Source organism: Mus musculus, chromosome 16 (genome assembly GCF_000001635.26).
Source record: "Mus musculus strain C57BL/6J chromosome 16, GRCm38.p6 C57BL/6J".
Classification (NCBI taxonomy): Eukaryota; Metazoa; Chordata; class Mammalia; order Rodentia; family Muridae; genus Mus; species Mus musculus.
In genome coordinates this window covers 19,652,149-19,666,708 of record NC_000082.6, presented here as the reverse complement: position 1 = coordinate 19,666,708, position 14,560 = coordinate 19,652,149, and the positions used below count along the sequence as shown (strand labels likewise).

Sequence of the window (14,560 nt, the reverse complement as noted above, 5' to 3'; positions counted from 1 at the left end):
ACAATGATAACTGGCAAATTGTCAATTTCCTTTAAATTCATCCCTGACAAACAGTTCAAAATATCATCCCATTAAACTCAAAAGGTACTTACTGTATTTCTCACCTTTATGTATCTAAAAAAATATATCTATTTATTATCAATTTATGATTCTTATTATCCTATTTTGAGCTTACTGTACCTTTGTCTCCCTCTACTGTTTGACTCAGGACACTGCAGTTCTCTCCAATTATTTTATTCGAAAGGAGGGGCTAACTGTATATCTACAGGTACAAAAGAACATCATTAGGAATCATTTTATTGTTATGTTCTTTTGTCAGAGCAGTAGTAATTGGGACTAGATAACATAGGTCCTCAGGTCCTTGGCTGCCTAAGTAGCACTGAGTATTGGTTCCCTCTCATGGAGTAGGTTTTAACTCAAATCAGATAGTTGTTGGTAACTCCTACAAGTTTTGTGTCACCATTGCACCAGCATATCTATAAGATGGAAGGTTTTGTAACTGTGTTGATGTTTACCTTTCTCTTTGGGTAACATGACAAGTATCTTTTAGTACTATTTTATTAATCTATGGGTGTGAAGGCTCTAGGTAGGCAAAGCTTGACTTCTCTGTGTTCAATGAGTTGAATTTCAGCCATAAGGCCTTACCATCAGTTATAACCTTGGTAATAACCTCAGTTGTATTGGAGCTTCTATGGGGTCTCATTGGACAACAACTAAACTATGGAAGTTTCAAATGGTGGCAAGAGGTATCTAGTTGGAGCTTTGTCTCCCCCTTCTTTTGGTGATTCCATTGTTATCAGTTTGTGGAGATCCACTTTCTTAGTTACTGTACTGTTATTGTGAAGAGACACTGCAAACAAGACAGCTCTTATAAAAGAAAGTATCTAATTGGGATTTTGCTTACAGTTTCAGAGGCTGAGTGCATTATCATCATGGCAGGGAGCTTGCTGGCAGGCAGATATGGTACTAGAGATGCAGCTGAGAGCTACATCCTGAACAGGAAGGAGAGAGAGAGAGAGAGAGAGAGAGAGAGAGAGAGAGAGAGAGAGAGAGAGAGAGAGAGAATGAGAACTTTGGATGTCTCAAAGCCCACCCTAATGACATTCTTCCTACAAGGCCATACCTACTACTACAAGACCACATCTCTTAATCCTTCTAATTCTTTAAAATAATAACATACTCTGGTGACTAAACATTCGAGCATATGAGTGAATGTGGTCATTTTTTCAAACTACCACAACCAACGATAGCCTTGGGAATAGCTTGGGTTGTTTTGGGGTTCCCATGGGACCCCCTTAGCCAAATACTTGATTAGATGTAACCCAGTCATTATCCAGAAAGCTTCATTGGATAATTAGAGATGTCTAGATGGGGCTATTTCTCCCTTGTTGCTTGGAAATTTCATCTTGATAACCTTCATCTATCTATCTCTATCTCTGTATCTCTATCTCTATCATCTATATCTATACACACATATATATCTATATATAATCTATCTATCTATCTATCTATCTATCTATCTATCTATCTATCTATCTATCTATCTATCTATCATAGGAAGTTTCTATGGTATTAGGTTCTCATATAATCTTTCAATTAGCCCTTGTTTTAGCTATTCCCCATAAAGTAAGGGCTACCCTGCTTAGCCATGTTCCTTCCCCCTTTCCATTTGATCTCTTTCCAGCATGCCCCTATCCTTCCATAAGTATTTATTCTATTTCCCCATATTTGGGAGATCCATTTCTCTCACCTAGTCTCTTTTTCTCTACCTACTCTCTGTTTTTATATGGACTGTAGCTTGCTTATTAATGACTTAAAAGTTAACATCCACATATAAGTGAATACCTACCATATTCATCTTACTGGGTCTGAGTTACCTCACTCAGAATGACTTATTTCTAGTTATATACATTTGTCTACAAATTCCATGATTTTTTTTATGTTTCAAATTTTAATTTATTTAAAATAATAAAATGTAACAAAGATATTTAAAATTTTATTTTTAAAAATTCTTATTCTTATCATCATCATCATCATTGTTATTTGATATTTTCTTTATTTACATTTTAAATGTTATCCCCTTTCCTGGTTTCTCCTCCCAAAATACCCTATCCCACCCTCCCTCCCCCTGCTCACCAATACACATACTCCTGCTCCCTTGTCCTGGAATTCCACTACACCGGGGCATTGAGCCTTCTCAGGACCAAGGCCTCTCCTCCCATTGATGTCCAACAAGGGCATCTGCTGCTTCATATGAAATTGGAGCCATGGGTCCCTCCATGTGTACTCCATGGTTGGTGGTTTAGTCTCTGGGAGCTCTGGGGGATACTGCAAACTCTTTCAGCTCCTTTGGACATTTCTCTAGCTCGTCCATTGGGGACCTTGTGTTCAGTCCAATGGTTGACTGAGAGCACCCACCTCTGTATTTGCCAGGCACTGGCAGAGTCTCTCAAGAGACAGCTATATCAGGCTCCTGTGAGCAAGCACTTGTTTGCATCCACAATAGTGTCTGGGTTTGGTGACTATATTTGGGATGGATCCCCAGGTGGGGCAGTCTCTGGATGTGTCCTGAGCTTTGTCCCCGCCCGCAGGAACGCACATAGGTCACAAGATCCTTCCATGGCTATCCTTTATTACATCTTGACGAGAAAGGCAAAAAGGCTCAGAAACGTGTTGCTTAAATACCCTCTGAAGTGATGTGTCTAACTATGACTGGTAGCTCCACCCACGATCTCCCAAGCCCCGGGGTGGGCTAGTGACTTTGGCGGGCTTTTGCTCTTAGTACATGCGCACATAGCTTGCTCTTTGTTTAGGTGGCATAAGGCACTGCGGAGCCAGCACCATCTTATGATGGTAAATGTTATTGCGGCTCTCCACTTGGATGGTCTTTCCTCAGTCTCTCCTCTGTACTTTGTATCTCCTCCCATGGGTATTTTGTTCCCCCTTCTAAGAAGGACTGCAGTATTCATAATTTGGTCTTCTTTCTTCTTGAGATTCATTTGGTCTGTGAATTGTATCTTGGGTATTCTGAGCTTCTGGGCTAATATCAACTTATCAGTGAGTGTATACCATGTGTGTTCTTTTGTGATTGGGTTACCTCATCAGGATGATATTTTTCAGTTCCTTCCATTTGCCTAAGAACTTCATGAATTCATTGTTTTTAATAGCTGAGTAGTATTCCATTGTTTAGATATACCATGTTTTCTGTATCCATTCCTCTGTTGAGGGACATCTGGGTTGTTTCCAGCTTCTGGCTTTTATAAATAAGGCTGCTATGAACAAAGTGGAGTATGTGACCTTATTATGTGTTGGAACATCTCTGGGTATATGCCCAGGAGTGATATAGCTGGGTCCTCAGGTAGTACTATGTCCAATCTTCTGAACTACTAAACTGATTTCCAGAGTGCAATTTTTACCAGCTTGCAATCTCACCAGCAGTGGAGGAGTCTTCCTGTTCTGTACATCCTTGCCAGAATCTGATGTCACCTGAGTTTTAGATCTTAGCCATTCTGACTGATGTGAAGTGGAATCTCAGGGTTGTTTGATTTTCATTTCCCTGATGACTAAGGATGTTGAATATTTCTTTAGGTGCTTCTCAGCCATTCTTATTCCTCAGCTGAGAATTCTTTAGCTCTGTACCCCATTTTTAAATAGGGTTATGTGATTCACTGGAGTCTAATTTCTTAAGTTCTTTGTATATATTGGATATTAGCCCCCTATTGGATGTAGGGTTGCTAAAGATCTTTTCCTAATCGGTTGGTTGCTGTTTTGTCTATGGACAGTGTTTTTTTGCCTGACAGAAGCTTTGTAATTTTATGAGGTTCCATTTGTCAATTCTTGATCTTAGAGCATAAGCTATTGGTGTTCTGTTCAGGAAATTTTCTCCTGTGCCCATGTGCGTGAGGCTCTTCCTCACTTTTTTTTTTTTTTTAATTAGCTTCAGTGTATCTGTTTTTTTTTTTTTTTTTTTGAAGGTCCTTGATCCATTTGGACTTGAGCTTTGTACAAGGAGATAAGAATAGATTGATTTGCATTCTTCTGCGTGCTAATACCTAGTTGAATCAGGACCATTTGTTGAAAATGGTGTCTGTTTTCCATTAGATGGTTTTAGTTTCTTTGTCAAAGATCAAGTGACTGTAGGTGTGTGGGTTCATTTCTTGGTCTTCAATTCTGTTCCACTGATCTACCTGCCTGTCACTATACCAATACGATGTAGTTTTTATCACAATTGCTCTGTAGTACAGCTTGAGGTCCAGGATGCTGATTTCCCCCAGAGGTTCTTTTATTTAGAGAATGTTTTTTGGTATCCTGCATTTTTTGTTATTCCAGATGAATTTGAGAATTCCTCTTTCTAACTCAATAAAGAATTGAGTTGGAATTTTGCTGGGGATTGCATTGAACCTGTAGATTGCTTAAGGCAAGATGGCCATTTTTACTATATTATTTCTACCAATCCACTAGCATTGGAGATCTGTCCATCTTCTGAGGTCTTTTTTTTTTTTTTTTATTTTTTTCTTCAGAGACTTGAAGTTCTTGTCATACAGATCTTTTACTAGTTTGGTCAGAGTCACACCAACATACTTTATATTGTTTGTGACTATTGTGAAGGGTGTTGTCTCCCTGATTTCTTTCTCAGACTCTCTATCCTTTGAGTATAGAAAAGCTACTGATTTGAGTTAATTTTATATCTGGACACTTTGCTAAAGTTGTTTATTAGCTGTAGGATTCTATGGTGGAGTTTTGAGGGTCACTTAGGTATATTATCATATCATCTGCAAATAGTGATAGTTTGGCTTCTTCATTTCAAATTTGTATCCCTTTGACTTCCTTTTGTTGTCTAATTGCTCTAGCTAGAACTTCAAGTACCATATTGTATGGACAGGGAGAGAGAGGGCAGTCTTGTCTAGGTCCTGATTTTAGTGGGATTGATTCAAGTTTCTCTCCATTTAGTTTGATGTTGGCTACTGATTTGTTGTATATTGCTTTTTACTATCTTTAGGTATGGGCCTTGAATTCCTGATCTTTCCAAGACTTTAATCATGAAGGGGTGCTGGATTTTGTTGAATGCTTTTTCAGCATCTAATGAGATCATCAGATAGTTTTTTTCTTTTGTTTGTTTATATAGTGAATTACGCTGATGGATTTCCATATATTGAACCATCCCTGCATCTCTGGGGTGAAGCCTACTTGATCTTGGTGAATGATTGTTTTGATGTGTTCTTGGGTTTGGTTGGCAAGAATTTTATTGAATATTTTTGCACCGATATTCATAAGGGAAATTGGTCTGAAGTTCTCTTTCTTTGTTGGGTCTTTGTATGGTTTTGGTATTAGTGTAATTGTGGCTTCATAGAATGAATTGGTAGAGTACCTTTTGTTTCTATTTTGTGAAATAGTTTGAGGAGTATTGGTATTAGGTCTTCTTTGAAGGTCTGATAGAATTATGTACTAAAATCATCTGGTGCTGGTCTTTTTTGTTGTTGGGAAATTTTTAATGACTTCTTCTATTTCTTTAGAGGTTGTGGGACTGTTTAGATCTTTTATCTGATCCTGATTTAACTTTGGTATTTGGTATCTGTCTAGAAAATTATCAATTTCATTCAGATTTTCCAGTTGTGTTGAGCATAGGCTTTTGCAGTAGAATCTGATGATTTTTTTTTTTTGATTTTCTCAGTTTCTGTTGTTATATCTCCCTTTTCATTTCGAAGTTTTTAAAATTTGGATACTGTTCCTGTGCCCTCTGGTTAGTCTGGCCAAGGGTTTATCGATCTTGTTGATTTTTTTCAAAGAACCAGCTCCTGGTTTGGTTGATTCTTTTTATACTTCTTTTTGTTTCCACTTGGTTGACTTTAGCCTCAAGTTTGATTATTTCTGGTTGTCTACTCTTTTTGGGTGTATTTGCTTCTTTTTGTTCTAGAGCTTTTAGGTGTGCTATTAAATTGCTAGTCTATGCTCTCTCCAGTTTCTTTTTGGAAGCACTCAGAGCTATGAGTTTTCCTTTTAGCACTGATTTCTTTGTGTCCCAATGTTTGAGTATGTTGTACCTTCATTTTCTTTATATTCTAAAAAGTCTTTAATTTCTTTCTTTTTTCTTCCTTGGCCAAGTTCTCATTGAGTAAAGCATTGTTCAGCTTCCATGAGTTTATGGGCTTATGTTGTTTGTGTTGCTATCGAAGACCAGCCTTAATCCGTAATTATCTGATAGGCAGCATCATATTATTTCAATCTTCTTATATCTGTTGAGGTCTGATTTGTGACTGATTATATGGTCACTGTTATATTACACTGATTACATTACACTGTTCTTGTGTGAGGTGCAATGTGTGCTTTGAGCTCTAGTAAAGTTTCTTTTATGAATGTCGGTTTCCTTGCATTTGTAGGACAGATGTTCTGAATTGAGAGTTCATCCTGGTAGATTTTTTTTCTTTGATGAGTATATGTTCTTCCTCATCTTTTTTTGATAAGTTTTGGTTGAGAGTCTATTTTATTTGATATTAGGATGACTACTCCAGCTTGTTCCTTGGGTTCATTTTTTGGAAAATGTTTTTCTAGCCATTTACTCTGAGGTAGTGCCTGTCTTTGTCACTAGGTGCATTTCTTGTATGCAGCAAAATGCTGGGTCATGTTTATGTGCCCAGTCTGCTAGTCTATGTCTTTTTACTGGGGAATTGAGTTTATTGATGTTCAGAGATATTAAGGACCAGTGATTATTTCTTCCTGTTATTTTTGTTGTTAGAGGTGGAATTGTTTGTGAGGCTATCTTTGTTTTGGTTTGTCGAAAGAAGATTACTTTCTTGCTTTTTCTTGTGTGTAGTTACTCTCTTTGCACTGAATTTTTCCATCTACTATCTTTTGTAGGCCTGTACTTGTGGAAAGATATTGTTTAATTTTTTTTATCATGGAATAACTTGGTTTCTCCATCTATGGTAATTGAGAGTTTTGTTGCATATAGTAGCCTGGGCTGGCACTTTTGTTCTCTTAGGGTCTCCATGACCTCTCTGCCCAGGATATTCTGGCTTTTAGAGTCTCTGTTGAGGAGTCTGGTGTAATTCTGATATGTCTGCCTCAATATGCTTGACCTTTCCCCCTTACTCCTTTTGATATCCTTTGTTTGTTCTTTCCATTGGTGATTTGATTATTATGTGACTGGAGGATTTTTTTTTCTGGTTCAATCTATTTGGGGTTATGTAGGCTTTTTGTATGTTTATGGGTATCTCTTTCTTTAGGCCAGTGATGATTTCTTCTATAATTGTGTTGAAGATAGTTACTAGCTCTTTGAATTGTGAATCTTCTCTCTCTTCTATATCTATTATTCTTAGGTTTGGTCTTTTCATTGTCCTGGATTTCCTGGATGTTTGGGGATAGGAACTTGGTGCATTTTGCATTTTCTTTGACTGTTGTGTCAATGTTTTATCTGGTATATTCAACACCTGAGATTCTCTCTTTTATCTCCTGTATTTTGTTGGTGATGCTTGCATCTATGGCTCCTGATCTCTTTCCTATATCCATGGTTGTCTCCCTTTGTGATTTCTTTATTGTTTCCATTTCCATTTTTAGATCCTGGATGGTTTTGTTCAGTTCCTTCACCTGCTTAGTTATGTTTTCCTGTAATTCTTTAAGGTATTCATTTGTTTCCTTTTTAAGGGGTTCTACCTGCTTACCTGTGTTCTCCTGTATTCTTTAAGGGAGTTATTTATGTCCTTCTTAAAGTCCTCTATCATCATCATGAGATATGATTTTAAATCAGAATTTTGCTTTTCCGGTGTGTTGGGGGTGTCCAGGGATTGCTGTGGTGGAAGAATTGGGTTCTGATGATGCCAAGTAGTCTTGGTTTCTGTTGCTTACATTCTTGCTCTTGCCTCCTGTCATATGATTATCTTTGGTGGTACCTGGTCTTGCTCTGTCTAACTGAATCTTGTCCCTCCTGTGAGCCTGTGAGCCTGTGATCTTAGTTATGTCAGCACTATTTGGAGACCAACTCTCTCTGGGTGGAATTTGTGTACATAGAGCTGTGGCACAGGGTCGGCTATGGTGTACAGATGGAAACTGGAAGGATCCTGTCCCTGACTGCTCCTTGGTTCCTGTGTCTTGTAGGCTTTGGTCAGGTCCCATTTAATCCAGGTATTAGAGCAGAAGTGGTGGTCTCCCCTGTGACTTTAGATGGGTGACCAGCTCTTTTAGGGTGAAATTTTTGTAAGGATAGCTGTGGCATAAGGTCAGCTCCGCGGTGCAGATGGAAACTGGAAGCAAAAGGAATCTTTGACTTTAGTTGTTCTATTTTCTTGTTACCACAGTCAATTTTTCATCTAGATTACACCAGAACTACAGGTTTTTAATTGAAATTATCACATAAATATCTTACAGAGTCTTTGCTTCCCTCTGAAATGAGTCAGCATTCCATAGTCTTTCTTGCTTTCTTATTATATTTCAAGTTTCCAGGATATTCCATTGAGCTCTGAACATCATTGTCTTTTCTGTTCTGTTCTGTTCTGTTCTGTTCTGTTTTATTTTATTTTGTTTTTGTTTTGTTTTTAGCACAAAGTTTAAAACTCCTTCTACAATCTTCATCCAAGTCTGTCACAATAGCCTACTTTCTGGTACCAATTTCTCTTTTAGTCCCATCAATGAACTGTTGGTGATAAACTTAACACCAACTCAGCAAAAAGGAAATCCTCGCAAACTATATGGATTTACTGAAGTCATGATTTTGAGGAAGAATCTATAACCTCCATTTTACTAAATCAGCATAACCCTTAACTACATTCTAAATATTTGTGCTTATGCTCACAGATAAGAATAATTCTCAACATTTTATCAAAGAAACTATTTGCAACAGTTGGAGACTATTACAAAAAACCACAACTAATTAAAATACAGTAAACAAGAAATTGTATGATACCAATTCCCAACTTATATATCTATTACACTACTCTACCTAAGGCTCAAGGATAATTTTAGAAGAGCCAGAGAAATTGTAAAAGTTAGAGGAAGAGCAAGTTTGCTGTGAGATTGTATTTCCTAGAAATATCAGAAAAGCTATACCCATGAAGTCTCATCAACATGAACAAGTGCCTAAACAAGCCGCAAGTGAGGACAACACAAATAGACAAGTGAACTTAGAACAAGGAAGCTTAACAAGGCCTTAATAACAAACTAAGAACTACAGGAGACTAAGGGATGCCAAGAAAGTGAGATGTAGTTTTCCCCAGAGATGGTCCTGTCAAGTGGCTGTCCAATACCAAGAGGTCATCCTTGAAATCATATACAAACCAATAACATGTGGACTAAACAGATTGTATTTATATATTTATGAAAATATTTACCAACAATTAAAGAAAAAGAGACCATGAATATGTGAGAGAGCAAGGAAAGTGCATGAGTAGTTGGTGGAAAGAAAGAAAAGAGAGAAAATGATATAATTACATTATAAAATGTTGTATTACAAAACTACTATTTTATTTTGTTCTATTTCATTTGTGGGGATATTTTGCCTGTATGTATGTCTGCTTACAATTTGTATACCTGGTTACCATGGAGACCAGAAGATGGAGTTATATCCTCTGGAACTGTAGTTACAAATGGTATGAAGTACCATGTATATCCTTGGAACAAAACTGGATGCCCTGAAAGAACAGCCAGTGCTCTTAATCATTGAACCATCATTCTGACCCCTCATTTTTATTTAACATTTTCTTCTTATTTTATTTTAATTAAAAGAACATTATTTTTCACATAGAAAATATTAATTAATATTTTTCAGTTGTAGATTTCTGCTCTAGTAAAAAAGAATTTGTAGCAATAACAAGATAATGAGATATATGTTATAATTCTGTGGGGAGGTTTGAATGAAAATGGCTTCCATAGGCTCGTAGGGAGAGCCACCTTTAGGAGGTGTAGCCTTGTTGGAGTACAGATGGCCTTTTTGGAGGAAATAGGTAACTAGGGGTGGGCTTTGAGGTGTCTAATGCTCAAACCAGGACCAGTGGCTCTTTTTCTTCCTGCTACTTGCTAATCCAGATGTAGAACCCAGAGCTAGCTCTCCAGCTCCCTCTCTACCTGAATGCTTGTCATGCTTCTCATCATAATGATAATGAACTAAATAAACTTCTGACATGTAATGCTTCCTTTATAAGAGTTGCTGTGGTCATGGAGTCTCTTCACAACAGAAACTGTAAATAAGACATCCTCTAAGTATTTTTTACTGCCAAATTAAATAATTCATTGGAAATATTATTTCTTGGATGCATACATTTTAATTTTGGGGGTCCTATAATTGCCATCCTTGAATCACTCCCAGGCTATAGAAACTATAGAAGGATTGGTTCATTCCAAAACTTAACAAACATCTGATCATTTATGACTAAGATATGGGTCTAGTTCTTCATTTATTTTCTCTGTTTTCCCAAACTCCACATTCCACTGAGAATTCTATCAAGTTTCCATTTATTCTCAGCTCATTTGATCTTTTTTCAGTTGATATTGGTTAACCTCTGACCAAGTTTATTACATTTTAATCAACTGAGTATGGTATTCTCAGAGGAATGAAGCAAAATAAATGTGTCAAGTTTATGAAATCTCACATTTAAGCTCTGAAAATGATAGATATTCTCAAATATCAGTTAAGAGTTATACTATAAAAGCATTAGAATGAGAATGATGATTTATAAAGCAAGTGAAATGATCTGAGAGAATATGTGGACATTGAGTGATTAAGGTTTGTATTTTTAAATTTTATTTATTTATTTATTATTATTTTTACATAGGAACATACTACTTCTTAGGGAGCACTCCTGGAAATGTTTTATAAATTCCAGAAATGTGGATAACAATGATTTGGTATTAATGGGTAAAAAAATAGGAGTTATTTATGTAATTACTTAAGAATCATATATGCTATATGTTTATCTTATGAATGAGAGAATTTCAAAGGTAAATTAATCTGCCCAAGGTTATATAACGAGTGCTGTGGATGTATCTCAGTAGTAGAGTGCTTGCCTAATAGGCATAAAGTTTTGGTTAGATGCCCAGCAGTACAATCAATCAACCAACCAATCAATCAACCAATCAACAAAGCAAAAGTCAAGAACAAATATGTTTAACTCCAAAACTCATGTCCTTTTGTCTCTGGTCTATTTTCTGGTCTGCCATCACCCAATCTTACCTGCTATGTTGTATTTGTTTTCTCTCATAGTGAACGAGTGTTTGTCTGACTACACAGTTGTGCTTCCTATGGTTGCAATCATCGTGGTCGTCATCTGTGTTGTGGGTCTGAGTGTTTACAAAATCCGCCAAAGGCATCAGTCATCTGCATACCAGAGAATCTAATTTGTAACCAAAGGAAATGGCAATAGAGTTTAGAAAAAAATCTCATTATTTCCAGAACGTTGGCGGCATCTACTAAAACCAATAAGTGATTAGTGATTCAAATTGAAGCAGTATATCAATTCTGAACATTTTTGCTTATTTCATGAAAGACTAAGGAAGATATTGAGTATTTTCTAGCTTTTGTTGGAAAAATTTAACTACTCAAATGAATATTTGAGATACACAGAATTAGCATAATGTTCAAAAGTGGTAGATAATTACAAATTATAAGCCAAAATAATTGATTTTAAATACACAAAATTAACATATTGTTCAAAAGTGGTAGATATTTATAAATTATAAACCATAATAATTGATTTTAATTAATCCTACCGGTGTTTGCCTAGAGAAATGTATTTTGACATTAACATTTTTATTTTAAGAATATTTTGATGGATTTTCTTACTATCTATGTTTAGTTTATGTATGTACATCTGACATGGTACTCACCTACTTTTTCATTTAAATATTTTTAGTTATCAAAATAACACATCTCATATTGTTTAGACTTTACATGGAAAAACATTTTTTTTCTTTATGAATCTTGCTTCAGAATTAACAAAGATTAAGAAATAGGTGCCTGATAGAGTTTGATCCGGTCTCATGCACAAGGTGCCCATGTCCCGCTTCCCAGCGCCTGCAGTGAAGATGTCCCACGCATCCCGGGCAGCCAAGCCCTCCAACTCCAAGAACCCATGAGTCTTCTTTGACGTGGACATCGGCGGGGAGCGAGTTGGACGAATTGTTTTAGAATTGTTTGCAGATATTGTTCCCAAAACTGCAGAAAATTTTCGTGCATTGTATACAGGAAAAAAAGGAACTGGGTCCACGACCGGGAAGCCTCTCCATTTTAAAGGATGCCCTTTCCACCAAATTATTAAGAAATTTATGATTCAGGGTGGAGACTTCTCAAATCAGAATGGGACAGGTGGCAAAAGTATTTATGGTGAAAAATTTGAAGATGAGAATTTTCATTATAAGCATGATCGGGAGGGTTTGCTGAGCATGGCAAATGCAGGCCCCAATAGTTCCAACTCCTCATTTGGATGGGAAACATGTGGTATTTGGTCAAGTCATAAAAGGGCTAGGTGTGGCAAGGATGCTTGAAAATGTAAATGGTGAAAAACCTGCCAAACTCTGTGTTATTGCAGTATGTGGAGAATTGAAAGAAGGGGATGACTGGGGAATATTCCCCAAAGATGGCTCTGGTGACAGTCATCCAGACTTCCCCGAGGATGCAGATATAGATTTAAAAGATGTAGATAAAATTTTATTAATATCTGAAGACTAAAAAACATTGGGAATACTTTTTTCAAGTCTCAGAACTGGGACTGGGGGCAGATCTGGGGTCCTCAGATCTGGAAGTGTGGCTTTGGGAGCCGAATTAAAACAAATCATTAGAACTAATTCCCAACAAATGGCTATTAAAACATATGGGAAGGTTTTAAGGTATGTGGATAGTTCAAAGGCTGTTACTGAGAAAGCAGGTAGACCCAGACTGCAACCTATAGCCTTAAGTTGTGTGCTGAATATTGGTGCCTGTAAGCTGAAGATGTCAAATTGGCAGGGGGCAACTGACAGTTGCTTAGAGGCTCTTGAAATGGACCCTTCAAATACTAAAGCACTGTACCGAAAAGCCAAGGATGGCAAGGATTGAAGGAATATGATCAAGCATTGGCTGATCTTAAGAAGGCACAGGAGATAGCTCCAGGAGATAAAGCTATCCAGGCAGAATTGCTTAAAGTCAAACAAATGATAAAGGCACAGAAAGATAAAGAGAAGGCTGTGTATGCAAAAATGTTTGCTTAATAATGATTAAACTCTTTTTAACTGTTATACATTGATTATATAAAGGACAATGTATATTACTGTCTACGATCCCTGATGTGTTTCCCTTGATCTTTGTCATTGTTTACATAGCAGTGCTGACATAGGTTTCTTCTTAATAAAGAGTTAAAAAATACAGTGAATCTCATTTTAAAATGTTTCTGTCTGCATTTTCACCAAGAGTGGTATCTGGCCAATGTTTAAACTCTAACTCTCACTAAATTTTAGGCTTTGTGGATGGTCTAGCCCAGCAGTTCTCAACCTGATGGTCCACTGGAAAACATAGATATTTTTACATTATGGTTCAGAACAGTAGCAAAATTACAGTTATGAAGTAGCAACTAAAATAAATTTATGTTTGGGGGTCACCACATGAAGAACTGTACTAAAAGTTTGCAGCACTAGGAAGGTTGGGAACCACTGATGTAACATGCCACATTTATGTGTATAAACCAGCGGGCATGGCTATGTTTCAATAAAACAGTTTTTAAGTGTTCAAAAAAATAGGTGCCTATAGACAAAAAAACTAAATAATACAAAAGCATCAATAATCATGCAAACATGGCCCTTATTTATATAACAAGCATGTTAGCCTAAGAAATTTACTTTAATTTTCTATAATCTTCATCTATCCATCACCTACACTAAATTCTATTTTTCCTTTCTTTTTTATTAGATATTTTCTTTATTTACATTTCAAATGTTACCCCTATTCCTTGTTTCCCTTCTAAAAACTCCCTATCCTATCCCCCTCCCCCTGCTCACCAACCCACCCACTCCCACTTCCTGGTCCTGGCATTCCCCTACACTGGGGTATAGAGCCTTCACAGGACTAAGAACCTCTCTTCCCATTGATGACCAACAAGGCCATCCCCTGCTACATATACAGCTGGAGCCATGAGTCCTACCATGTGTACCCTTTGGTTGGTGGTTTAGTCCCTGGGAGCTCTGGGAGTACTGGTAAGTTCATATTGTGGTGACTAAAGGTGTTTGGGTTCATTTCTGGATCTTCAATTCTATTCCATTGATCTCCCTGCCTGCCACTGTACGAATACAATGTGGAGAGCTGGTACGTGCTGTGAGCAATCGCGTGCATGCTGCCAGTAATCTCTGAGGAGAGCCGTGTGTGCCGCGAGCAATCGCCATTATAAGATGGCGCGGGCCTCCGCTGTGCCTAACTAGTAAACAAGCCTTGTACGCAGGTGCGAGAGTGAATTCACTCCTAGTCACTCCCATTCTCGGGGTGTAATAGTGGGGTGATGGGCAAGCAACGAATCGGGAGCTGTCACGCCATATCAGGTGCTGAAATGTCACGCTGCGGGTTATAAAAGCAGCGCCATTTTCCCAGTTTGGGATCTTCCTGAGAAGCAAG

The 14,560-nt window shown here is 37.3% G+C and overlaps 1 protein-coding gene across 1 annotated transcript in view; it reads left to right on the top strand.

The window, feature by feature from the left end:
- Lamp3 (lysosomal-associated membrane protein 3) overlaps positions 1-13,328 on the top strand; it is a 52,985-nt gene extending 39,657 nt beyond the window's left edge. Inside the window, exon 6 of the mRNA NM_177356.3 lies at positions 11,189-13,328. Coding sequence (NP_796330.2) covers positions 11,189-11,322 — 134 coding nt within the window. The 3' untranslated portion in view covers positions 11,323-13,328. The remainder of the gene's footprint in view (positions 1-11,188) is intronic.
- Positions 13,329-14,560: the final 1,232 nt, after the last annotated feature.